Here is a 24,854-nt window from a genome sequence, read left to right as displayed (position 1 = left end):
AGAGAGAGAGATAGATATAATAATGAAGAGACCCCCCCACCACCACCCCACCCCCCCACACACACACACACACACACACACACACACACAGAGTCCTTCAGTGTCGCAGCCCTGATCTTTGAACGGGCAGATGACATTTATAAAGTAAGGGCATTGGGTGGCTTTATTCTCTGATGTACGAATCTGTTCCTTGTACCCTTCGCCAGCGCTGGAATATCATCAGTGATGCTCTCATGGTCGCTTCGCCTCTTTGTCTTGAGGATCAACAACCTGGTCTTCCTCTTTTTCTGTATCTGTGTATTAAAGGGGTAACACAATATTTAGTTTGACCTCATTTTCAACAGATCAGAACATCACAGTGTGGAGTGAGTGCATCTGGAGCTTTGCTGCAGAAAAACATGCAGGCAGCTGTCACACTTACCGTCAGCTGGTGGCTTGACTCTTTGATAACATCTGAAGCCCAGAGCGAAGAGAAAGACCTCAGCGCACTGGAATGTGATGTATAACAGAGGGAAGAGAAACATGGCCCCAATAACCTCAAGAGGAAAGGCCACCTTTAGGATTGTAACGCACAGCTGGATGTTTTGACATCCAGTCTCCATGGAGATGGTCCTGCTGCATCTAAAAATAGGTGAAGCAGTTTTCTTTATTAACTTTTGAGACTACATATTTTAAATTTGAGAGCTGAATCCTCCTCTGCTGTAAAATATATGTTCTACTGAACATCTCATTCATATGTAAATTGTTTATATGTTAATTATTTATGTGAGTGAACACAAATCTGGGCAGAAATTGGTTAGTAATTAGAACAAGTAGTTTTGGCAAAGTGTAAAAAATGTGGTTATGATTGTTTTTTGCAGTTGTGTGAAGTAGTTTTTTATTGATATGTTTAGATGAGGTGAAGCTAATGTTAATTTATCTATGTGCTGTTGGTTAGTTAAAGATTTCTAAAAATATAATTAAATATTCCCTAAACAGTCATTTTTTGCATCTATACACATTTTTCTTTTGAATAGACTCAAGAAGACTCAAGTTTATTGTCATTTCGTATGGTGTTACCCAGCCTGAAACGAAATACTGTTTCTCACCAGCCTCTACAGTGCAATAAGCAACATGGTTTAAAAAGAATCTGTTTAAATAGAGCAGTAAAAAGGCAGCAATGAATTGCAACAATAGTTATGGATAAATAAATAGCATAAAATCTAAGTTCTAAAACAAACTCAAGACACATAGCAGCACTATTTTCACAGAAGGGGATGGTTAAATTAGGTAGTGTATCTGGGAAATGTATTGTAATGTGTGTGTGTGTGTGTGTGCGTGTGTAGAATAGAAACATAACATACTTTTATTAATACATGGAGGCCATATTATTAGGTACGCATGTTCACTGCAAATGACATTGAATGTCGACATGGTCATAAGAACCTGCTGAAGATCAAGCTGAGCATTAAATGTGGTGTGGTTGCTGGTGCCAGTTAGGCTGGTCTGAGTATTTCTAAAACTGCTGATCTACTGGTTTCAATACACCCATCTGCAGGGTTTACAGAGAATGGTCTAACAGAGAAAATATCCAGGCAGTAAAATGCCTTCGTTGATGCTCCAAGCCGATAGGAAGACAACAGTGACCCTCCGGCCCCACAACACATTGAAGCTTGAAGCAGATGGGCTACAGCAACAAAAAACTACAGCGGATGCTTCTCCAGCCTGCTACGAACAGGACACTGAGACTACATTTTGCACAGGTGCATGAACTGAACAATATAAGATTGGTAAAGCGACACCTGGTCTGATAAGTCTTGACTTCTGCTGTGGCAGTGGGATGGCAGTATCACAATTCCATCCTGCCTTGTATCAATGTTTCAGACTGCTCGTGATGGTGTAATGGTGTGAGTGACATTTTCTTGGCACTCTTTGGGCCTCATGGTGTCAACTGAGCATCATTTAAATGCCACAGCCTTCCTAAGCATTGGTGCTGGCCATGTCCATCCATTTATGGCCACTGTGTATCCATCTTTTGCTGGCTGCTATCAAGCAGGACGAAACATCATGAGAACCTTTCAGTTTAGTAGCAGGCGTACACTTGTGGTGCCATTTCCCCACCAAAAATATTATTTTAAATTGCAAAAATAAAACCTGCTTACAGTAGCAATTCATGAAAGACAATATTTAAAAAAACGTTCTGCTTTCTCTTTGAAACTGCATCGCAGCAGTAGTTCCAGTAAGAGTTTACACATCAACTGCCTTATTTCCTCTTGCATAAACAGTGCAAGAACACTGACTATTGTTCAAGAGCAGTGCAGTATGAGAAACAGAATATACTGCAGAGAGCCTCTGTTTAGATTTAACATGAAGCATAAAGTTTAGGCACAACCTGCTTGTTTTAGAGTCAAGGAGAACACTTAGTGTGTATTCACTTACTGTGGACTGAGTCTGCATAAGACAGACATGACATATCCCAGTGTAAAGCCAATCAGGGGCATCAGTGAAGCTGCAATAAGAGCATCGGGCATGAGGATCATCCATATTACATTTCTGACAATATAGAAGGACAGGATGCAAATAATGATGCTGGAGATGATCAAAATACTGAGACCAACCTGTTGAAAAAGAGAAAACAGATTACAGTAGTCAAGAACTGGTTTTGATTAGGAGTGAAACACTAAAGCCTTCTTGTTTTACAAACTCTGCCGGTAACGTAAGCCGCAAATTACCCAAACTGCGTGCAATAAATCAGTTCTGGTAAACACAACTTGAAGATATTTCATGCCACAGTGTAAAAACCACAGGTGAAAATAATAAACTGACTTTTTTTTTTTTTTGGCTGGGTCATTTTCAAAGTCCTGAAACCAGAAACGATTTTTTAGCAATTTATAAGAACAACTGCTCTTATAAATCTGAACATCTGCTGTGAAACCTGCTTAAATCTAGTCATGCGATGGCATGTGTCTGAGTGTGGGAGTCTCACTTTTTTGACCGTCACTGCGGTGTTTGGTTTGAAGTGATTAATAGCGATGCCAAAAGCACAAGGCACCAGGGTGAAAGCAAGAGCGGTGAGGATGCCGGCGTACGGCACGGCATTTTCCAATCCAGTGAAGCCTTGAGAGAAGATATACAGCAGCAAAGGCATCAGACCCAGGGCTGCAATGTTGGAGCAAGTGGTCATCACAATGCTGGGAGGGCAATAAAGTGAAGAAGGAAAATCATCGCACTGTAAGTATCTCACTGCATTATTTACTTTAAAAGCAGTGCAATTACTGCAAACAGGAGCATCAGCTTACCTGAGGTTCATGTCGCCTTTCACAACAAGAGAAAAAATGTTTGATAAGGTTCCCCCGGGACAGCACCCACAGATAAGCACGGTCACTGCCTTTATGGGCTCCATCTGCAGGATTTTGGCAAGACTGAAAGCGGTAATGGGCATGATGCAGAACTGGGACAGCAGGGCAATGGCTACTCCTTTTGGCTTGAAGAGATAGGCCTTAATTTTGAAAATCTCCATCGTGCAGCCCAGGGATATCATGGTGATAAAAAGGTTGAGGACAGTCAGTATATTGACGGTCTTGTTTATTGGTCCCTGTATGTTCAGGGTGGCCAGGGTGACATTGTCAGATGCATTTGCTTCATTAAAAAGGCTCCCGCCATGAACTTCTGTCAGGTTCATCATAGCACTTGCACCAGTGTTGCGATTTTACTGAGATTTGGCTTTCACCTGTCACATGAAAGAAGAGGAAATGCAAACAAGTTAAAGACATTAACATTTCAGAATTAAAGGTCAACAATATGTCTGTAAGCACAATAGCTCAAGAAGTTTTAAATGAATTCTGATAAAACTTTGTAGGGGTGCAGAGTGGGGTCATGTTAGGGACGCATTAAAATTTGGCTTACATCCACCAAGGTCTTCAAGGTCAACTGAACGATTTACTGGTTAAAAATTGACAGCAGGTCTTATAACTTAAAAATTTTGATTCTTACAAGTGAACTGTGTATCGTCAGCATATGGAAAGTACCATATAAAGATTTAAAGTATCATGTCACATTTGATCTCTGACCTCTCCTTCAAGGTCAATAGATTGATCTGAAGGTCAAAGTGCTACATAAAACTGTTTGAAACTTTGTTTCTTCTTCTTCTTTTTTATTTTTTGGAAAACTAACTTTTATCACTTGATACTGATTAGTAACCATTTGATGAATTGTAGTAAACAATGCTATGCGTGTATATCTACACCCACATAGATTTTGAAAAAGTATTATACTCAGAATTAGGTGATGTATATCAAAAATTGGTTTTATTAGGGCAAATAACAAAAGCCTGCTCTCTGCACCAATCTGTCGAAATGTGCTAATCCGTTTGAAGTGCATGGTTGCAAGTTCCAAGTTCCAGCTAGATTACGAACATTAACAACTTTAGTGGTTAAAGCACTGTCAAAGATAAATCCTTGAGACTAGAGCTTCTCTCCAAAGGTTTGCTTGGTGTGCACAAAGAGGATCTTTTGGGGGAAATTAAACCTCTTTGTTGTCATCTGCCATGTGAAGTATCTTATGTTGTCTAGTATCTAGTAGTAACTGATACTTAATATTCATGGCATGCTCTCTGCAGGGAGAAAAACAAGCCATTTTTTTTTTAAATGTGGACAGTGTGTGGTGTTAAACTAGAAGTTTTCAGTTCTGTGAAAAAAGAAAGCACATGTTGCAGTGGTAGCTTTACTCTAGATCCTGTTTTTATTTGTTTGCATTGTGTTTTTAGTGCACTCCTTAAATTTTTTAACTGGAGTTGCCAGAATGTGCATAACACGATAAGAAAGCCTCTTTATCCCTTTTTATTTATTGAAGGTTCTGCAAAATTCAAGATTTTTAGCAGTGTACGTTGCTCTCATTCGAAACAAACTCCAGTTCCAAGCAGAGTTGTCACGGGGTGAAACGGGACAAGTTATTTAGAGTTTTTATTGTGCATGTTTTCCAATGTTTTATCTGTTTTAATATTTTAATATTGTATATTGGGTTTGTTTGTATGAGCTTTATTGCATGTTTTTATCTTATTTAAATTGAACACCTGTCCTGGAAAGACTCCGCCCCTACCTGATAATAAACTGTTCACACCTGCGAGAGATCCCAGAGAGGCCAATAAGAGGGCCTGGCAGACCAAAGGAAGCGTTTTTCGACCGAGAGGCAAGAGAGGACTGAAGCATGAAGGCACCCATGAGTGTCACGGGAACGGACGAGAGCCTGGAGTGACACGGAGGCTTAAGAGATGGGGCCTGAGAGGCCTGACGTGAGGCTTTAAGATAATTTACAGAGTGACATATAAGGCGGCTAGAGTTGGCTAATGGAGGACCAGCGCGCAGAGGCACCAGTGCGCACAGGACGGACAGCACCAGCGCACAGAGGACCAGCGCAGAGAGTGACAGTACCAGCGGGGAGAGCGGAGACAGCACCAGCGGAAGGCACGGGACGGCTGTGTGGCTTTGCAGTTTTAAAGAAGCGGCGGGCGGAGTTGAGAGCTCTGCCCACCCGGGGTAAGTCTTCGACTTATCCCCTTTTATTGAATAAAAACTGCCGGAAGAATAGTGACTGCCGCTCCTCTCTTTCTCTAGCATATCAAGACGCTAATGCGGAAAGGAAGGAGAGGACTCCGCTGGGTTCCCCTTTTACTTCGCTGGATTTCTTAACTCCCTGGGACTTTTATGCTGTGGTGGATCCCACTGGACTTTTAATGTTGTGTTTTATTGATTTTTATTGTGTTATCCCTTGGCCAAGGTTGTTTTAATTTCTTACATTTTTAACTATTTAAATATAATAAATTATATTTTAATTCTACAGTTTTTTTAATCGTGTGCTTTCCCTTGGCGGCTCCACTGCTCTGTCCGTTTGGAGGAAGGTTTCCTTCCTTTAAAAAACGACACTGTGGAAATAAAATCAGCCTTTCCGCTCCGTTACAGAGTAAACTTTTACAAGTCTTATACACAACACAACACAGTCCAACACTAAAACACTGGAATCGGTGCCAGTCTTTCCCTTTTCAAATAAATGACAGGTGAATAAAAACAACACCTTCTTACCTTAATTTCAGGCCACTGGCAGCAGCGTTTACTCACTCACACACTTGTGTCCAGCTAGCCTTGTGTGGTCCAAGTGCTTTTCTCAGTGCTTACCCCCCCCAACCTTGTCCTCCCTTATTTATCACATGATCTCAGGAAAAACATGATGGTAGGTGGCTGACATTGCAATCCAGAAATCTGTGATTCATGCAAAGATTTCCCCTCAGTCAGGCTTTTATGTGAAGTTATCCTCTTTTGTGGGGCACAATGATGTGAAAGGAATGCAACGATCTGTTTATAAAGGCAAAGGGGCACTTTTATTCATTCATCCTTGCTTTCATTTAAACAGACGTGCAATTAATATTGTGCAACGAGGCAGAACACTGAGGTTACTTGGCAAAGTTAACGGTCTTTGTGTCAGCACATGTTATCAGTGTGCTTTTTAGACAGAACACAAATGTTGTCAAGATAAGATAAGATAAGATAAGATAAGATACCTTTAAATCTGTAGAATATGACCCAGACTGTCCATGGTAGCCCACCTGCAGCTATTTCACTGCATTCCTTACCAGGACCTGTCTGTGTAGGTTCTCAGTCATGCGGGACACAGTAACCTAAGGAACTTGGAAAGAAAAAGCGACTAAGTTTCTTGAAAATGTTTCACCTCTCATGTGAGATGCTTCTTCAGTTCTAACACTAAATGGTGAAGAGTCCAGTATTACTGGTTGTAATCCGGATACTGCTCTTAATTAATAAAGAGTAAAAAAATAAAGAATACTTCAAGTGACTGATACATTAATGAAGCGCTAGGATTTTATAGAGATTTGAATGAAAGCAGATTATAAAATGATGAAATAAACTAAGGATTACATAAATAAAAATAAAATAAATAGATAAATAAAAAAATAAAAGTCCTTAACAAATAGTACTTTGTTAAGGAGCTTTGTTATGAAGTTGTGCGCATCACACAGCTTCATAACTCATAAGCGAGCAAGAGAAACTTAAAGGCAACACGTCGGTTTGTTCACAGCTTTGTTCGTAGCTGTCAAACATTCGGCATCGACCACAAAAGACTTTGGAAACATCTGGATCTTGTACAGTGTCACTGTATCGAGGTACCAAGATGTCTCAGAGACAACATCACTCAAGCCAAAGGGATCACCCCAGCACTGCTCACTTAAGTGAATTTAAAGCCCTCAGAAGAGCATTTAAAAATTGTTGCAAGGAAAAACAAGACCTGGAGAACAGGATGAAACAAATGCAAGAGGAGAAAAGTGCAGAAATGATAAAAATGCAAGAAATTACAGTGATGAGAAAAAAAAATGAAGGCTTGCAAGTGATGTTTAATGAAGCTCTGGGAAGAAATACACAACTTTTAAACAAGAAGCAAGCTGGAGGTTTTACCCCAAGAGCTGCTATGCAAGATCCAAGACAAATCCTCCCAGACTTTGAAAAGAAAAATACAGAATTATGACTATTTTACAATGAAACACTGAACTGGAGGAAGAGGAACAGCAACTGGAGAAAAATTGCAGAGATATGCAGTGGAAAGTCCAAGAAATGGTGACCAAAAACACCCATTTACAAGAACTGTACAACAAAGTCCAGTGCGCAAATACTGAAATGCAGGAGAAGCAACGACAGGAGCGATCTCAGAAAAACGAGCAGTCTTTACTTGAAGAATTGCTGATGATGACAAGCCATCCATGAAAATGAACAACAAAGGAACAAGGACATGCATGAAGAAAGCAAAGAGCTGCAAGACAAGAATGATGAGAAACATTAGAAGAACTGGAGAAAAGGTTTAAGAAACTGGAGGTGCAGCATGAAGATCTGTTTAGTGACGTGACCAACCTCACAGCACAGAGCAAAGACCTGCAGGAGCTGTGCCTATAACAGAAGAAAATGCAGATTGGGTTTTTGTGGAAGAACTACTCAGCTGCTTCTTAAGTTAAGCCTGGACAAGAGTAGCCTCATCTTCTTCATTCAGGGGCAAATAAACAATAAAATATTCTAATAAATTAACTTTGCTTCAACGTCTTATTCAAATTCATGCTGTTAAGAATCATTACTGATGGAAATCACCATTTAGCAGTACTTAAGAAAGCTGAATAACTTTAACTGAGCTTGCTTTAACATGACTCCCTGAATTTAGAGTCAGGTTTGAGTTGGATAACAGACAGCAGTTTGAGAAAAACTTGTGTTCATTGGAAAATAAAATGTATGAATCGTTTCACTTCAATCATTTGCCTTCATTTCATGAATAGTTTTATGTGTTAGTGTTGACTGATCGTCGTAAGTCTTGTTGTTGCTTTCCCAAAGAGAACAAACATTAAAAAAACCCACATGAATGAAACTGGAAGACAAGTTGAAAATAGAAGGAACAAAATGATTTTCACATTTCTTTCTCTGTAAAACAAAATCAAGGAATGAACAAACACAGATGTACTTTTAGGAGGCAAAGAGGACAAATAGGCAAGAGTTTATTTTTCATGTGCGTTTATAAAGAGTGCATTTAATGTATATCACAATCTAATAACTTCAACTAGAAAAATTTGCATTTCCTGCGAAAATGCTGTGTGGATGCCTTAACGCTGAAGATGTCAGCTGAAAAAAGCTGAAAAAGTTTGAAAAAAAAATTGCCTTGAGCAGGATTCAAACCTGGCCCTTCTGTTCTAAAGGCAGTTACTCATTTCACTGAGCCAAACTGATTCCCACAAAGATGAGGTGGAGAGACTGACAATTGTGATGAGATGAGCAGAAGCGGCTGAGAATTGTGCTGATAAGAGGTGAAAAGGCTGAAAACTTTGCAGAAAAGAGGTGAATCAGCAGAATTCTGCTGAAAAGAGTTTTTTTCTGAAAACAGCTGAGATTTGTGCTAATAAGAGGTGAAAAGGCTGAAGATTTTGCAGAAGAGGTGAATAAGCAAAATTTGGGCAGAAAAGAGGTTAAAATCCTGAATATTTTGCTGAAAAGAGTTCAATCAGCAGAATTTCTGGAAAAGCTTAAAATTCTAATGAAAACAGCAGAAGAGGCTGAGATTTGTAGTGATAAGAGGTGTAAATGCTGAACCAATCAGAGGTAGGGCTTCTGTCTGCTTCATCAGGCTGTGTACTTGTATGTATTTCTGCCATGGACTGTTGACAAGAATCTGAGGTCCATATTAGAAAAGCTGCTAAAATCATAAAACTTTGCAGAATTGTAATAAATTAGCAATATAAATTACAGGTCTGTGATAGTGTATAAATTTGTAGTGAAAAAAAAATGTTGAACAAGGTGGGATTGAACCCACGACCTTTGGTCTGAAGATCCGTTTCATTACCAATCACGCCACCTGGAAAGGGGCCAGGCGCCTGGAAAAAAGGGTGATGAGCAGTCAGAATTAGATCGCGGTGAGAGGCGAGTTACGCTGTAAAATTTCAGGCGGAAAAAGGAAAATAATAATAATAAGAAGAAGAATAAATCCGAGAAATAGTAATAAGTGTGCCTTTTGGCATAGGCACACTTAATAAAGAGAAACAGGAACTCAAAGGGCATCCACACAATTAGAAAACTGAGAAATATAGTGATGGACTGACTTCTTTATAGGTGTGGTGGTATGGTTTGTGACTCGGCTGGAGAGGAGGGGTGGAGTAGCGGGTTTACAGTGTGGTGTCAGGGGGAGGCTTCTTGTCACAGCTGGCGAACATCATCTAATCATGCCTTCCCTATTTTAGTAGCTGCCAGGGCCGGAGACGAGAAAGAGCAGAGACTCGGAGCTGACGGAGCAAAAGCATGAGCAGCGTTAACGAGCCGTTAAGCACTGAGTGCGAGGGTGTTTGAGGATTTGCTGTAAAGCAATTAGGACTGTAGAAGTGTCATGTGGGGAAGTGGGAGAAATTGTCAAACACGAACATAAACAACATCTAGGTCATTTCACAATATGCCATAATAGCTTATTGTGATACTCATCTCTTAACACTCTACTGTTAATACAACATGTTAACATTAGACAGCCTTCACCTTTGATATATTGGGGTATTTTTGGTATTTTGCAGTATGAATAATTGATTCTTGATATCCTCCTGTTGACATCTGAATCTCAATGAGATTAACTGAGCACAAAGATTCAGTTGATATTTTTTATTGAACTTTCATCTCCTTTTAGAAACACGTATTGCAGACATTTCTATTAATGTGAACATTAATCAGGATTAGTTTTCTTAAACATTCCTGATTATTAAGGAGTATATTTGCAGTGCTGCAGCTATTTGAAGTTCGTATACTCTGACAATGAACAGCTATGGGTAGAAGGTGGGGGAGGGCAGCTGAAATGAGCTAGGCCACCATCTGGCCTTATAATTATATGCTGGGAATAGAAAAGAGCAGATATTGTCGCACACAACACTGCTAATAATCTCCACTTGAACAGTAGACTGTTGAATCTAAGCTAATATGTCATGTCTGATATCATAATGTAAATATACAGTCAAGATTCTGCAAAATGACTGATGGATGTGTATTTGACTCAATGATATGTAAAGCAGTTTATAATGTTTGTGTAATGTGTTTAATCAATCAGTCAATCAATTACTGATATTACTGATCTCAGCCCATTATGTGTATAGAGCACGCTTCTCCACAGAATCAATTTCTTCTATTCCAGCGTCTCCACCACCACGAATGAGACCAAAGAGCTGTCAAAGGACGTCAGGGATGAGAGTGTAGAGTTGCACACGGCTGGAATGGACTATAAGAACATCAGCAGGAAGCGTGGTGACATGGTGACCATTGCTAGTGTGATTATTCGGAAACAGAAAATATAAAATGACCATCAATCACCTTCTGTCTTAAGGTGGGTCATTCCAAAACTACAAGGGAGATGCTTGTTTATTATATGAAGGGAAGTTAGACCACAGTCACCAAGACGACCACATAATGGAGTGAAATCATGGTGCACCCATAGGGTCCAATCACTCAAGAAGGTGCATCTTTAGTTTGCCAGTGAACATCTAAATGATTTAGAAAAGGCGTGGGAGAAAGTGTTTGGAGGAAGAGGGATGATGTTCTTTGGATCGCACTCATCATTTCTCTTCCTCCAAACACAGTAAAGTACAGACATGTAGATTAAAGACATGTAGATGAGAACCTCCTTCAGAAATGTTATAATGAGCTGTGAATGGGTCAGCATGGCAGTGATCCAACACATACAAAGGCAGTAAAGGAGTGTCTAAACAAGAAACATGTTAAGCTCATGGAGTGGTCAAGCCAGTCTCCACACAGCCCTGTAGAAAATCTGTGGAGGGAGCTTAAGTTTCAAACAGCAGCCAAGATACCTAAAGGATTTCTGTAAAGGGGAGTTGGCCAGAATTCCTCCTCAGATGTGTTCAAACCTCAAGACCAACTACAGGAAACGTCTTACCGCTATGCATACCAACAAGGATTTCTCCACCAAGAACTAAGTCATGTTTTGCTTGGATATTAAATACTTATTCCACTCAGTGACATCCAAATAATAGTATAACTTTTATGTAACGTGTTTTTTTGTTTCTGCATTTTTGGTTGATATTCTGCCTCTCTCCGTTACAAAGAAACTACCATAAAAATCAGAGGCTGTTCATTTCTTTTTACTGGAGCAAACTTACAAATTCAGCAGGTGATTAAATCATTTTTCTGCCATTGTAATATACCACAGTACAACAAAGAACATCATGTTCTATTTGAGAAACCACACTGAGATTTCTCATATCCAAGCTGCTGTGATTGTAGGGGATAAAATGTATTTTGAAGGCGACCCAACTCCGCGGACTTGTGGGAAATATAGTTTCCGCTCCAAAAACATGACATATGCAAATCAGCTTTGTGTTGGACCAAGTTACTTCAATTACCATAGGCCTTTGCTTTACTGCGCCTGCGCTGTAGATGTTTTCCCCGTGCATGTGTGTAGGCGAATCACGTGTGGAGAAGCGGTTGGTTGTCATGTCTCTGCCGTAGCAGAGTTCCGTGCTTGGTTTAATTATCTGCTTCCAGCTTTTGCTATACTTTCTATTTCTTTTCCCCCCTCATACCTTTTTTTAAATCGAAGAATGAGCGAAAACGATGACATCGAAGTCGACAGCGATGTATGTCTTTTTGTTTCTTCTAGAAGTAGCTAGCCAGTTTGTTAGCTACACAGTAACTCACATTCCTCTCAAAATATGCTATTTGATTGTGCTAGCTAGTTAGCGGGGGTTTCTCTGGGCTAGCACTAGGTTTTGAAGCCTGTATGGAGATAGCTGTTAGGGGGGGCGTTTGAGCTCTTAATTGCTGGCTTTCAAATGAAAGTCGCACACGGAACTGGTGAATAAGTTGGGTAGCCTCGCTACGACATTTGTCGTTTATTTGGGGCAGCTCAGCAAAATAAAGAGGGCTGTTTTATGCTCTTATAACTTAAATCACTCTTTCTGGTGGACCGTATTCCTGCTGTCACGTGATCAATAAAACTTGAAATAAAACGCTGTGTTAAAACTGCAAATATGGAAAAAAAAAAAACATAAATAAAACCAATCATAAACAGCAGTTAAGCTCTTCCAGGACACAAGGTCAGCTCTTCTGAGAGGTGAACTGACGGCTTGCTTGGACATAATGTTCCTTTCAGAAATATAACACGGTTCTGTCGGCTATACCACGCATGCTTTTACTATTTATTTAGTTTAGATGCTAAATGCAGCCCTTGTTTATTCGTTGCATAAAAGGGTAATCCCTTCACGTCTACCTAGATATAGTTAGCATACTTGACAGCTAGCTGGTTGAAATGTCGTGGTTGGTTGTATCTTTAGCTCTGACGTGTGATTTAAGTCAGGCTATGATGCACACACATTTAATACAGCAAACCGAGGCTCAATGAGAATACAGTACTCGATGTTCTCCTATCGTACAACTGAATTCATGTCATGTTATTGTGTTTTCTTGATTATAAGCCCGGCGATTTATTCAGTATTTCTCTGCAAGCCCTTGTTACCTGTTAAATTGTGGTTTCTTGCTAAAAATCCAGCGCTGTAGTTGCATTACAACTAACCACTCTGCCAATGTATCAGTACGCCCACTGTGCGTGCAGGTTTGAATTCCTCGTGTTGCAATAAGCAGTTGCATTTTCCCACCCCAAAGTGCGATGTGGTGTTTTAATTGAGCATGAATCTGAGAACATGACCTAAATATGGCCACATATTTCTCAGAACTATGGATTCCAACTCTAGTGTAGATCCTATTAGAGCCACCTATACATTTACTGTAAGGCTTCATAAGCTCTCATTGTGCCGTGCATCTAACGCTACTGAGCCATTAAGTTTAGAAATGCTTCCTAAAAACAGTTTTCAGCAAAGGCTCAAATTTCACATCCATATTTCAAGTGATGAGCTTTAACTTTGTGAGGCAGATTGTTTGTATTTGTCTTTTGTTTATGTTTGTTTTGATGTATATGTTTGTCTTTTGCATTTTGTGTAGTTTTACATGATGTGTTCACGAGATATTAGCAGTTTTAGTCAAATCTGCCATGTTTGAATCTACATTTTTACGTTGATATCCATTGACATGTAGTGTTGCTCTTACATAAACAAAGAAAATGAAAGTAAAATGTTCCTTCTAATCTCTGCCAGTACCTAAATTAAAAATGATCCGTTTTATACTAACTTTAATATCTGGCCTAGCAACATGTTGTAATGAGTGAGATATAGATAGATAATAATAGATTGGATTTATATAGCGCTTTTCGAGACCCTCAAAGCGCTTTACAATGCCACTATTCATTCACTCTCACATCCACACACTGGTGGAGGCAGCTACAGTTGTAGCCACAGCTGCCCTGGGGCAGACTGACAGAAGCGAGGCTGCCATATCGCGCCATCGGCCCCTCTGGCCAACACCAGTAGGTGGTAGGTGAAGTGTCTTGCCCAAGGACACAACGATCAGAACAGAGTGAGCTGGGGATCAAATCGGTAACTTTGCGGTTACAAGATGAGCTTCCCAACCCCTGAACCACGGCCGCCCAGATAGATAGATCGATACACACTCTATTGATCTCACAAGACAAAGTCCAGCGACAGGATACAGAATAGAAATAGTACAGTTAGTGAGTTAATAGTTAAAGTAAAACCCTCACTTAGTGAGAGACATCTTTTATCAAATATATACAACAGTGAGAAAAAAACCCCTAAAAAATAAGAATGAGGTTAATTTAAAGAAGAGCAAAAAGCTACAATAATACCATACCAATATTTGGATTTACCTGATCTACATCCCGTCTGTCCAGTTCTGGGTTGTGGATGGGGGAGCTGGAGCCTATTCTAGCTGCCATAGGGCAAGAGGTGGGGTACAGACTGGCAGTCTTTTGCAGCGCCAACACAGACAGCCAGACAACCATTCGCGCTCACATTCACAGAGAAATGGGGAGAACACGCACAGGTCCTGGGTGCAAATCTAGCCGCAGCCTTTCCATATAGAGTTTGCATGTTCTCCCCATCTCTTCATTTGGAAAATTTTCACACATATTTGTAATCACTACATTTAAAAGCTAGTTATTAACCACAAACGGATCTTACATGACTCTTAGTGACTCACGAAACAAGGAACACCTTGTTTTAAGACAAAAAATTGGATTTTTTATCTATCATCCAGTCCGTGTTAAGAAAAAAAGGCAAAGGAAGAGTTGAGACTGAGTTAATGTTGAATTTTAGTTACGACTAAGATTTGCTGGTGCAACCCTGAAAGCAAACATATCGTGTCCTTGTAAATACTTCCAGCACAGGTTCCTGCTTGTGTGCATATATTGATATTAACCCAGATACACGCAATAACCGTCTAAAGATGAGGCCTTCTCTTACTGCAGTTTAAATCACTTCTGTATGGCCTGGTAAATGGCCTGTATTTATATAGCGCTTTACTAGTCCCTAAGGACCCCAAAGCGCTTTACATATCCAGTCATCCACCCATTCACACACACATTCACACACTGGTGATGGCAGCTACATTGTAGCCACAGCCACCCTGGGGCGCACTGACAGAGGCGAGGCTGCCGGACACTGGCGCCACCGGGCCCTCTGACCACCACCAGTAGGCAACGGGTGAAGTGTCTGTATGTTAAAGAAGCGGACGTATGTAGTTTTTTTGTAAATGACCTAAACTTTCTCTCTCCCCTTTGCAGGCAGACAAGCGAGCACATCACAATGCGCTGGAGCGTAAACGCAGGGACCACATTAAAGACAGCTTTCACAGTTTACGAGACTCTGTGCCTGCACTACAAGGGGAGAAGGTGAGGAAACTATCTATATATTGCCATAGACCATTCATATTGTGCCCCAGAATCCAGATCTATGCTCGTCATCTCTCCGTCATGCCTAGAGGAAGGAGGAAATTGTTATTTGTAGAAACAGATGCCTCGCCAAATATTAACGACGTGTCTGATAATGATTCACAAGATCATTCATCTCGTTGGTGGATTTTAACAAGCTTGTAGACACTGCTGTCAAAGCAAGCAGCTCTGTAAACTCTGGCAGCTTTGCCAAATAAATGCTGGATGAAGAGTGATGTTTCTGCTTATGCTGTCCATTTCATATTTAATACTATTCAAGTTCAAAAGGCAGTTAACGTACAGTTGTTGTGTCAACATGGAGATGAGATCATTTTCTCCTCTGTTAAGCCTGATTTGTAGTACTGTGTTGAATCCCAGCTGCTTTATCTTCGTTTGCTTTTAACTTGTACCTGCGCTGGTCTGCCATCACAAGTGAAACTGAAGCTGATAATGCTCAACCTGGAGTTAATAGATATGCAGTGCTATGCAAATCTAAAAGCCACCCCTCATTTCTTTATATTTTGCTAGGAAAATGGGAAATTCTGTCGAAACACGTGCAAACATACATGAAAGTACAGTATGTAAGTTAAAAACAGAGTCTGTACAGTTTTAATGAGCTTGAAAATCACTATGTGGTATGACGGCTTTTATTCTTCAGCACAGCCTGAACTCTCTTAGGCAGCTTTCTTATAGTAGTCTTCAGGAATAGTTCATTGAAAGCTCTTCTCTGGATGTTGGCTTTCTTTTGTTACATTTGCTGTCACGATGATCCAACACTGCTTCAATAATGTTGAGGTCCAGCCTGTGGGGAGGCCAATCCACGACCGAGAGTTGTAATTGCGTTGTTTTCTATCCTGACTGAAATGCAGGTCCAAATAATGACAGAGCCTTTACGGATTGCTGCAGCCACTCACTCTTTTACCTCAGATTAATACTGAAGATGATTTAGACCAGAAATTTCTAATTTGAATTGATCACTGCCCACTGCCACTGATTTTCAGTCTGGTTAGTAATCTGTATACTGTGTTAACACTGCATATTTCTAACAAACACAGTCGCTGTTGCTCAAGTTTGCATTGCTGCAAAGTTGTGGCATCAACATTTGTGGTCAGCCTGCGCTGTTGGTTTAATACAGTACTACAAAACAAGCGTTGACCCATCTGCCCGAGGTCGCTGACTCCTGGAATAGTTCTTGTTAACTTCTTATTTGAATCCAGATTAAATTGCAACACACTCTGAACTGTGTATAACAGATTCATGCACTTTATTGGCTGCTTTTTCACACGGGCCTCACAGAATTCTGTTAAACAGGCTTCCCGAGCACAGATTCTAGACAAAGCCACGGAGTACATCCAGTACATGAGACGAAAAAACCACACCCACCAGCAAGATATTGACGATCTAAAGAAGCAGAATGCACTGCTGGAGCAGCAGGGTAAGCGGTGCTCTTGTTAAATAAGTATCGCACATTTTTGTCACGTGGATTCAATCTCAGATGCCGTAAACAACGTTTGTTTCTATCTTTGTGTACGACTTGCAGTTCGTGCACTTGAGAAGGCCAAGGGGAACACTCAGCTCCAGACCAACTACTCTTCCGATAGCAGCTTGTACACAAACCGCAAAGGGAGCGCCGTGTCCGCTTTTGATGGTGGGTCCGACTCCAGCTCTGAATCAGAATCAGACGAGACACCAAACAGGAAGAAGCTGCGCCTGGAGCTAAGCTAGATTTGGGTGGACCCCGGCTCCTTAGACAGACTCTTTTTACCCACCAGCCCCAGCTCCTCTTGCCTGTCCGCACTGAGCCCTGCCTTCTTGCGCTAGCCCAGGAGACGAGGTGGAGATCGTGTGTGAGAGAGGTGCTATTATGTATAAAACGCTTCTACCTTCTTTTATCCTTCTGGCAAGCATCCTGTCACTCCTTTCGTGGCCCAGCAACAAAGTTAAAAATCCCCAAATTGAGGCAGCTCTGCAGATTTGAAGGACTTTATGCCTTTCAGACCTCATAATAACCATTCATATATGTGGAGATGACAAGACTTGAGTAAAGCTACAAAAATAACCTTTCCCTATTGGTTGTTTTGGTCAACCTCTCCAATCCGGTGGAGGTGTGAGACTTTTGACAAACGGTAAGGGTAGGAATACCTTACCTTTTAATAATAATACTATTAATATTTTTCCAGAAAAGAATGTGAAGTTGCTTTTGGAAAAACAAACCCTGTCTGTTATGCAAAATGCAGCCCTCCTTATTCTGTGTAGTTGGCTAAAAGTTTTGTCTTTTGAAATGTTGTGTAATCAAAGAAATCCCTCTATTTATAGTCATGCACCAAGAAGAATTTCTTACCCTTATATCTATATACCTATATAATCTGATGTCTGAACTCCCATTATGTTTGGCTTGATATTTCAAAGTTTCAGCTATTTATTTTCCTCTATTTTTAATATTTTTAAATAAATTGTGGTTAAAAAATCCCCTCATTGATATTGAATGTTGCACAATGCAGTTAAAGGCATTGTCCTTTATTTTTGTCGATGGAAGTTCCTTTTCAGTGTGTGGTATATAACACTGTATACTCTTAAATGGTGTCGTTTCTGCAAAGAAAAGCCTTCCCTTTGATTTGCCTGTGCTGGGAATGTTTCTCTTTTTTTTTGCAGAGATAAATTAGTGTGTACCTTATAAGATTTGTTTGTTCCATTCCATGGAAATTACAGGTATGTTGTACATACTGCCAACGGTTGTCTTGCAAGATAAGGCATACCTTTATTATGAAACTATAAATAAACTATTTTATCCATTTTGGATGAATTTGTGACTCCTGTGTTTTTAATGTAAAAAAAATAGCCTGATTTTTGCACATTAGGCATCCCCAACAGCATCCTTTTTTTGGTGTTAAATGCAGGTTTAGTTAAAGAGCCAGTTAATTCAATAATCTGGCAGGTTTAATAGGATTTGAGAATCAGAATTTGCTGATGGAATTAAGGTAAATGATAAGAAGGATTTGTTGAAACTTTGGTAGAAATAAACCCTTAAATGTTCCTAGATCACAAGGACTGGATTGGCTACACACGGAGATATATGTGTTTGTCTTTTCACTCATATTTAGAGATAAAGTAGAAAATATGAGCATCGAGGAACATATAAACTTTTATTTGCGACATAAAATGACATCAATCATTGTTTAAATATTGAATTTAGACTTGGGCCAGTGTGATGTGTCCTGACGCTCCCTCTACAGGAAACAACGTTCAAAGACGCAGGTTGTGTGCTGCTTTCCAGTGCCGTAGGAAATTGCAGGCGTAACCAAGAACGACATGTAGGATGGTGAAGTACTACTGAAATATTTGAAGGTGATAGTAAAGCACACGACGAACCACAAAAATGTTAGAAAAACGTTCCAAGACATCTGACTTTGTAAAGTGCATCAAGTGGCGCTCTTTGAGTTCAGCGTGAAAGTTTCCGAGGGGCCTTGAACGCATCACCCAAGCAGAGGACAAGCAGCCAGTTTCAAGCGCCGCATCAGACAGGCATGTTTTTTCATCATCGCTTAGTTTTGGGTCATGGCTAAACAGTACGACTTCTTGTTCCGGCTGCTCATGCTCGGAGACTCGGGGGTTGGGAAGACTTGCATGTTGCGCCGGTTCACGGAAAGTGACTTTGACACTGCACACATTTCCACCATCGGTAAGCCATCCAACAGGTTTTCAGTGAAGCTTTCTCCAAAACTCATATCAGTTTTTTCCCCCACAGGTTGAACCAGTTAAACACCGGGAAATTCTTTTCCCTGGATGAATGTAGATGCAGGGTTTTAACATTCAGAGCATTTTATTTTAGCTTTCCCATTTGTTCAGAATATAAAAGTGGGCCTACTTATAGGATTAAAGGGCCTCAAGTTCAAACAGCCTCACATGGGAAAGTTTGCCTAGAAGGCTTTCTGTTGCCCACGCTAAAGCACAATGAAAGTATAAGATGGAATGTTTTTGCTTAATTAAAGGTTAGACACGTAGAAGAGGTCTGATAAATTACGTCTCTGTCACGAGCGTACTGGAAATGGGAAGGGAGACGACTATTTCTTCTGCTCTCAAATTATTTGATATGCTATCTTATATCTTTCCCCCCTTGATTGGAACTTGCGGATTGATGAGGCCATTAGTGCTTCATATCAGTACTGCCACTTTTCCTGATTGTGTCACATACTAATGAGTTGGAACAAAATGTGGTAGGCCCTGTTTACCTGTTAGACTGTGGAGCATAATCAGGGTCAAGTCACACCAGAAAATGCAGAGTGGAAAGGCTTTACATGGGATTTGGATATTTGGAATAGTGTCTGATGATGAAATCATTGCTAAAAGAAAATCACCAGCCGTGCCTTTAGATCTGCATCAGGCAGTGAAAGAAGCGCTGGAACAAAAGGATACCGATATGCAGGATGAATGGACAGCTTTGCATATATTACATAAACGCAGATTCTTACATGATAAAAGTGAACAATTGCAAAAAGAGGAAAGCCATCCTTAGGGCGAGACAGAAACGGGCTACAGGAGGAGCTCATTCACAGACACTGAAAACAGTGAGATTGGGATTTGATTGTTATGTAAAGTAGGTGCATTTTCAGATTCAGTAGCACCTCTTCGTTTCACTCAAACTGGGCTAGGAAGCTGCATCGCCAACAAAAATGTATTTATGGTCAATGATCATATGAAATGCCTGACAGAAAACTTTTTTATGAGCACAATGTTGGGATTGGATTACACAGAGTTTATTGATTCCACAAAGTGTGGTGGCAGCGTAACGGAAAGAAAAAAACAAAAACTGTTCAGGGTTTAATGTTAAATGTAACAGAGCCAAATATGGAAGGAAACAGAGAACAGATTCCAAGTTGTCCAATTGATCAGAATCACACGTTTCCTTTTTTTCCTGCTCTACTTCTTTCCTATTCTAACTTCAATCATGCCACTAGTGTTAAAAAATCTTATAAATATCCATCACAGGAGCCAAATGAAAGGATCTCTTCAGTCTTTTCATTAATCTTTTCTTGCAAGATATATCGACAGTAGTATAGTCGTCATAGTTGTAGTGTCATGGCTTATTGGCACATTGGACTATAACAGAAACTATTGAATTTGCCAAATGTAGTGCTGTGCATCATGGCCAAACATCTCCACCTTGGTCTGGTTTGTCCAAAAGACATTGGAGGTGTGATGGTTAGTACGATCTGGGTTCTTGCTGCCTCTTACAGCAAGAATGTCCTGTGTTCAAAGCTACTGGCTGGTTGGTCTCTCTGTTCCTGCAGGGGTTCCTTCCAGGTTCTTTGCCTCCCCCCCACAGTCCAAAAGTTTGGTGATTCCAAACTGGCCCTAGGACGGATGCTAATTTAGGCATGTAGGCGATCGTGGCTCAAGAGTTGGGAGTTCACCTTGTAATCGGAAGGTTGCCGGTTCGAGCCCCGGCTTGGACAGTCTCGGTCGTTGTGTCCTTGGGCGAGACACTTCACCCGTTGCCTACTGGTGGTGGTCAGAGGGCCCGGTGGCGCCAGTGTCCGGCAGCCTCGCCTCTGTCAGTGCGCCCCAGGGTGGCTGTGGCTACAATGTAGCTGCCATCACCAGTGTGTGGATGTGTGGATGACTGGATATGTAAAGTGCTTTGGGGTCCTTAGGGACTAGTAAAGCGCTATATAAATACAGGCCATTTACCATTTAGGGTCTGAGATGTAGCTCCAGGGTTGTTGTTTTTTTTTTGTTTTTTTTTTTGCCATTTTCTGCCACTGAACTTGGGTTAAACTTACTGTGATGTCTACTTCTGGGATATGCGACAGATCAGCAAACCTTTCATAACTTCTGGCTTTATAGATGTGATGACACTTGTTGATGATCAGTTAAGTACATCTGAGTACACTTCCTCACAGGACTGCAGAGAGTCTTTAACATGACTGTACATAGTGTAGGATCAGAAATGTTTGTCTTTGAGTGGATTTTGGCTTTGCTAGCATGATGAAAACTAAATAAGAAGTAGATTAAAAGAACTAGTTGAATAGAAACCAGCAAAGTTACGTTGCAAACCTTTATTCTGTCTCCTAGCACAGAAATCCCTCAGTGTCGTTTACACCTGTTTAGATAACTGTATCTCCGAGGAATCCTCAATGAACCTCAGGGACATTTGTTGGCAGTTTGTGATTGTATTTTTGGAGGTTGCATCCCAGCTTACATCTGTATTTGCATTTTCTTTGTTTTGGTCAGGAATTGATTTTAAGATGAAAACACTGGAGGTAGATGGAACCAAGGTGCGAGTACAGATATGGTAAGTGACATTTTTCTTTCATTGCATTCACACTTGCTGCCATGGGTGATTCCCTTTTGCTGATATGTGTTTGGTCCTCCATGCAGGGACACAGCTGGTCAGGAGCGCTATCAGACCATCACCAAACAGTACTACAGGAGGGCGCAAGTATGAGCAGCCAAGAGTAAACTTAGATTTCTGTAACGCAGCTTTGATTCCTTAGTCCTCTTTCCACTTTTTATGCAGGGTGTCATCTTTGTCTACGACGTCACAGACAAGCTGTCCTTTAAGCACATAGCCAAGTGGGTCAGTGATGTGGATGAAGTAAGGCAATAAGCACTCTGTTCGCTGCCCTTCGCAGCTGTCCAGTATTTGTGTTCTGGCTGACTGAACTTTAGCTGCTTGCTAAACAATCAGTGGCTTAGAGTGACTGACAGGATGATGAAGTCCACTATCCCTGTGCTTGACTTCAGTTTTTGTTGTTTTCTTCTAGTATACTACCCAAAAAATGGAGACCATATTGGTAGGAAACAAATGTGATGATTCACTCAGGAGGGAAGTGTCAAAGAACCAAGGAACCAAGGTTTGATTGAGCCTTATTTTCCGCTGTGCTTTAATTAGTATATTATTGATTTTAATTTGGAGATTGTGTTTTAAGTACTCAACATCATAATATACAGACTCCCATATTGTAAGTCAGTCTCCTGGTGGCCTCCAGTTTCTTCCATTAAACTTCCTTAAACTTGATGGTGATTACTGTAATACCTGCGCTGGAAAGCTTTGTGTGTTTCATAAATGTCACTTAAGCTGCCAGATCAGCTCGAAACACAGTCTACACAAACAATCCACACACTGCATACAAATTCAACCTGTCTGTCGGGCAACTTGGCAGCTCGATTCGAGAAGTGTGCGCACAACTATCTCTGTGCTGGCAGGCTCTTAGTTGTTTCTATTGCTCAGACAGCCTCAGGCCTTTTTACCACAAAGACACGGTGAAGACTTGAAAACACTCCCAAATAAAATCCGGACGGTTGTACAGATCATGTGTGTGATGAGTAGTTGTTCATGTTGTAGAAACACCAATATGAACTCTTTCTGACCCTGTTAAATTAGACGATGAATTACAGCCAAATGTCATTCATCAGAATGAACGTTCCTCCGAGCTCTTCACACAGACCAGGACCATCTAGATACTAAATACTACAAAATATTCAGTTATACTAGACTCAGTCGCTGCTCTCATGTTGGGAATAATGTTGACTTTATTTTTGAGGTTTTAAAAAAACACTTTTGCATATTTGAGAAGAACTTTTATTGAGAAAATATGCAATATGGTTCTGGCATAACTTATTTCAGGGAGAAAAGGCTTTTAGAGGCACTACTATCAAAGTCCCAGCTTCCAAAAACTAATGGCTGATACCAGCATGTCTCTTAAAATAGAATACTGTTCAACTGGTTAGGCTGAGACAGACAAACGCTTCCTCCCACGTTTAAAACATTTAGTGAAATCTTTTTAAAAATCATATCGCTAAATAAGATAAACTTTTTATAAACCTCTTACTGCATGTTATAATATTAACACAGCACACAGCAAAGCCTGAAGGATACACCTACATCCATGCAAGTGCATAATATGTATAAATCTTCACACTGTTGACACCCTGTGCTGTTTAATCAGTATTATTGTGCCAGAGTATCGCCTTTGCATTTAATTGATTTTTTAAAATTATATTTATATAGTTTTGGAGAAAAAAGGTATAAAATAGTTTTATTATTTCTAAAAATATGCGCTTCAATTGTCTGTAGTTAGCAGGATCCTATGGGATGGAGTTCTTTGAAACCAGTGCCTCCAAGAATATCAACATCAGTGAGGTAGTGGATTTTCTTGGCAACATTTTTTTCTGGGTAATTCCCCGCCGCATTCTTTTGTTTTCTTTCTTCCTTCTTCCTCCAGTCATTCGAACGTCTGACAGAACTCGTGCTACAGGCTCACAAGAGGGACGTGGACAACCTGTTGGGATCTCTGGACAGCTATCTGGATAAGGCAGGTCTGGAGGAAGACAAAGAGAGCACAGTCCCTCACCTTCCTCAGAGGAGCTGCACCTGTTAGAAACAAGATGGCCATCATGGTGCCACAGCTTATAGTTGAAGGCGCTCTGACTTGATTCGGTCCCCCTCTGCCCTCTTTGTGGATGCTGTGACTTGTTGGCCCAGGGGTTTAATGAATGGGTTTCACTTTTTGCAAGTTTTTTTTTTTTTTATCACACTGTGTTAAATGCATTTAGAAGCAGCTACCAGCAGAGGGCCAATTTTGTTCCATGATCGCTGAATCTTAAAGCTGCTGAGGTTCCCGGAGAACACGGTTTTGTGTAATAAAACTATCCATACCCACAATTTCCTCCTTTAAAATACAGGTTTGCACCGAGCAGCTGCTTCGTCACTTGTTCTTCATATTTTGTTCATATATATTTTTTAAAAATTGAATAATTTGGTTGGTGCTGTAGATGAATTGTGGATTCAAATCAACAATCGTTTATTTGAGGAGGGCGGAGGAAGAGGATGGAGGCAATGACGAAGAAGCCGGAGGACAGAGCTGAATTATTTACACCTTGAAATTCAAACCCAGCAGGGGTGGAGTTATTTACATAATTTACTATCCTCCTTTGACGGAGACTCTGTCGTGCCATGTTTGAAGACCTTGAATGCTTGCTCATGCATTATCATCACGAATGTGTGCATTTGCGTTACAAATGTGATTGGCATTGTGTGCTAAAGGAGTGTTACCGCTCTTTGAAGTAATGTACTCAGGCTCTGCCAAGTTGCCACTTGTATGTAATTTTTTTTAAATGATATGTGCAGGTTGTTACAAAAAAAATAACAAAACCACTGTACGGGTTAATAAATTAAAGTTTTCATATTAAAGCTAATGAGATGTGTCGGGACCTTGCTGAGTCATTACATTAGAATGCAAGGAGTGAAGTCCTGAAAGAGTTCAGACAGATTCATTCATTTTTAATCACCCTCCGTGAAAGACGGGGGATCATGTTAAATTTTTGATGACAGAGAAAACTGATACATGTTACAGAGATGCCGTAAAGTAGGAAGTACGTGCAAGTTTTATCCCTAAAACACTCTTTGAGAATATAATTACATTCACTTCAAGAAAGTCAGTTTACTTGATAAAACTTTAAAAATCCTGATAAGAAGACAATTAGTTACGTTAATCTATTTCGGACTTCTTCAG

General features: G+C 40.4%; 3 protein-coding genes across 5 annotated transcripts; 2 read left to right on the top strand and 1 right to left on the bottom strand.

Moving 5' to 3' along the window:
• Nucleotides 1-69: 69 nt before the first annotated feature.
• Nucleotides 70-6,170, bottom strand: LOC147307423 (hepatic sodium/bile acid cotransporter-like). The gene is made up of 6 exons (XM_086274616.1): nucleotides 6,057-6,170; nucleotides 3,279-3,709; nucleotides 2,966-3,170; nucleotides 2,419-2,597; nucleotides 422-621; nucleotides 70-293 (listed from the first exon to the last, which is right to left on the bottom strand). The coding sequence occupies exons 2-6, from the start codon at nucleotides 3,662-3,664 to the stop codon at nucleotides 232-234; spliced, it is 1,032 nt and encodes a 343-aa protein (XP_086130742.1). The 5' UTR covers nucleotides 3,665-3,709; nucleotides 6,057-6,170; the 3' UTR covers nucleotides 70-231.
• Nucleotides 6,171-11,963: 5,793 nt separating this feature from the next.
• On the top strand, nucleotides 11,964-18,142 carry LOC147307422 (protein max-like). Of its 2 annotated transcripts, none has more exons than XM_086275234.1 (4): nucleotides 11,964-12,136; nucleotides 15,193-15,300; nucleotides 16,651-16,774; nucleotides 16,880-18,142. In XM_086275234.1, the coding sequence occupies exons 1-4, from the start codon at nucleotides 12,101-12,103 to the stop codon at nucleotides 17,062-17,064; spliced, it is 453 nt and encodes a 150-aa protein (XP_086131360.1). In that variant the 5' UTR covers nucleotides 11,964-12,100; the 3' UTR covers nucleotides 17,065-18,142. The 2 variants fall into 2 exon arrangements, with proteins under 2 accessions (XP_086131360.1, XP_086131359.1); XM_086275233.1 differs by having other exon boundaries at nucleotides 16,636-16,774.
• A 482-nt stretch (nucleotides 18,143-18,624) lies between these two features.
• Nucleotides 18,625-24,552, top strand: LOC147307421 (ras-related protein Rab-15-like). 2 transcript variants are annotated; one of them, XM_086274446.1, is made up of 7 exons: nucleotides 18,625-19,018; nucleotides 21,571-21,631; nucleotides 21,718-21,778; nucleotides 21,857-21,934; nucleotides 22,104-22,193; nucleotides 23,417-23,482; nucleotides 23,565-24,552. In XM_086274446.1, the coding sequence occupies exons 1-7, from the start codon at nucleotides 18,895-18,897 to the stop codon at nucleotides 23,718-23,720; spliced, it is 636 nt and encodes a 211-aa protein (XP_086130572.1). In that variant the 5' UTR covers nucleotides 18,625-18,894; the 3' UTR covers nucleotides 23,721-24,552. The 2 variants fall into 2 exon arrangements, with proteins under 2 accessions (XP_086130572.1, XP_086130573.1); XM_086274447.1 differs by lacking the exon at nucleotides 23,417-23,482.
• Nucleotides 24,553-24,854: the final 302 nt, after the last annotated feature.

This window comes from Aulonocara sp. 'chitande type north' Nkhata Bay, linkage group LG19 (assembly GCF_057382095.1).
Source record: "Aulonocara sp. 'chitande type north' Nkhata Bay isolate Kocher_YH1m ecotype deep benthic linkage group LG19, A_spYH_male_GT1.1, whole genome shotgun sequence".
Taxonomy (NCBI): domain Eukaryota; kingdom Metazoa; phylum Chordata; class Actinopteri; order Cichliformes; family Cichlidae; genus Aulonocara; species Aulonocara sp. 'chitande type north' Nkhata Bay.
This window is presented reverse-complemented; position numbering and strand designations above follow the sequence as displayed.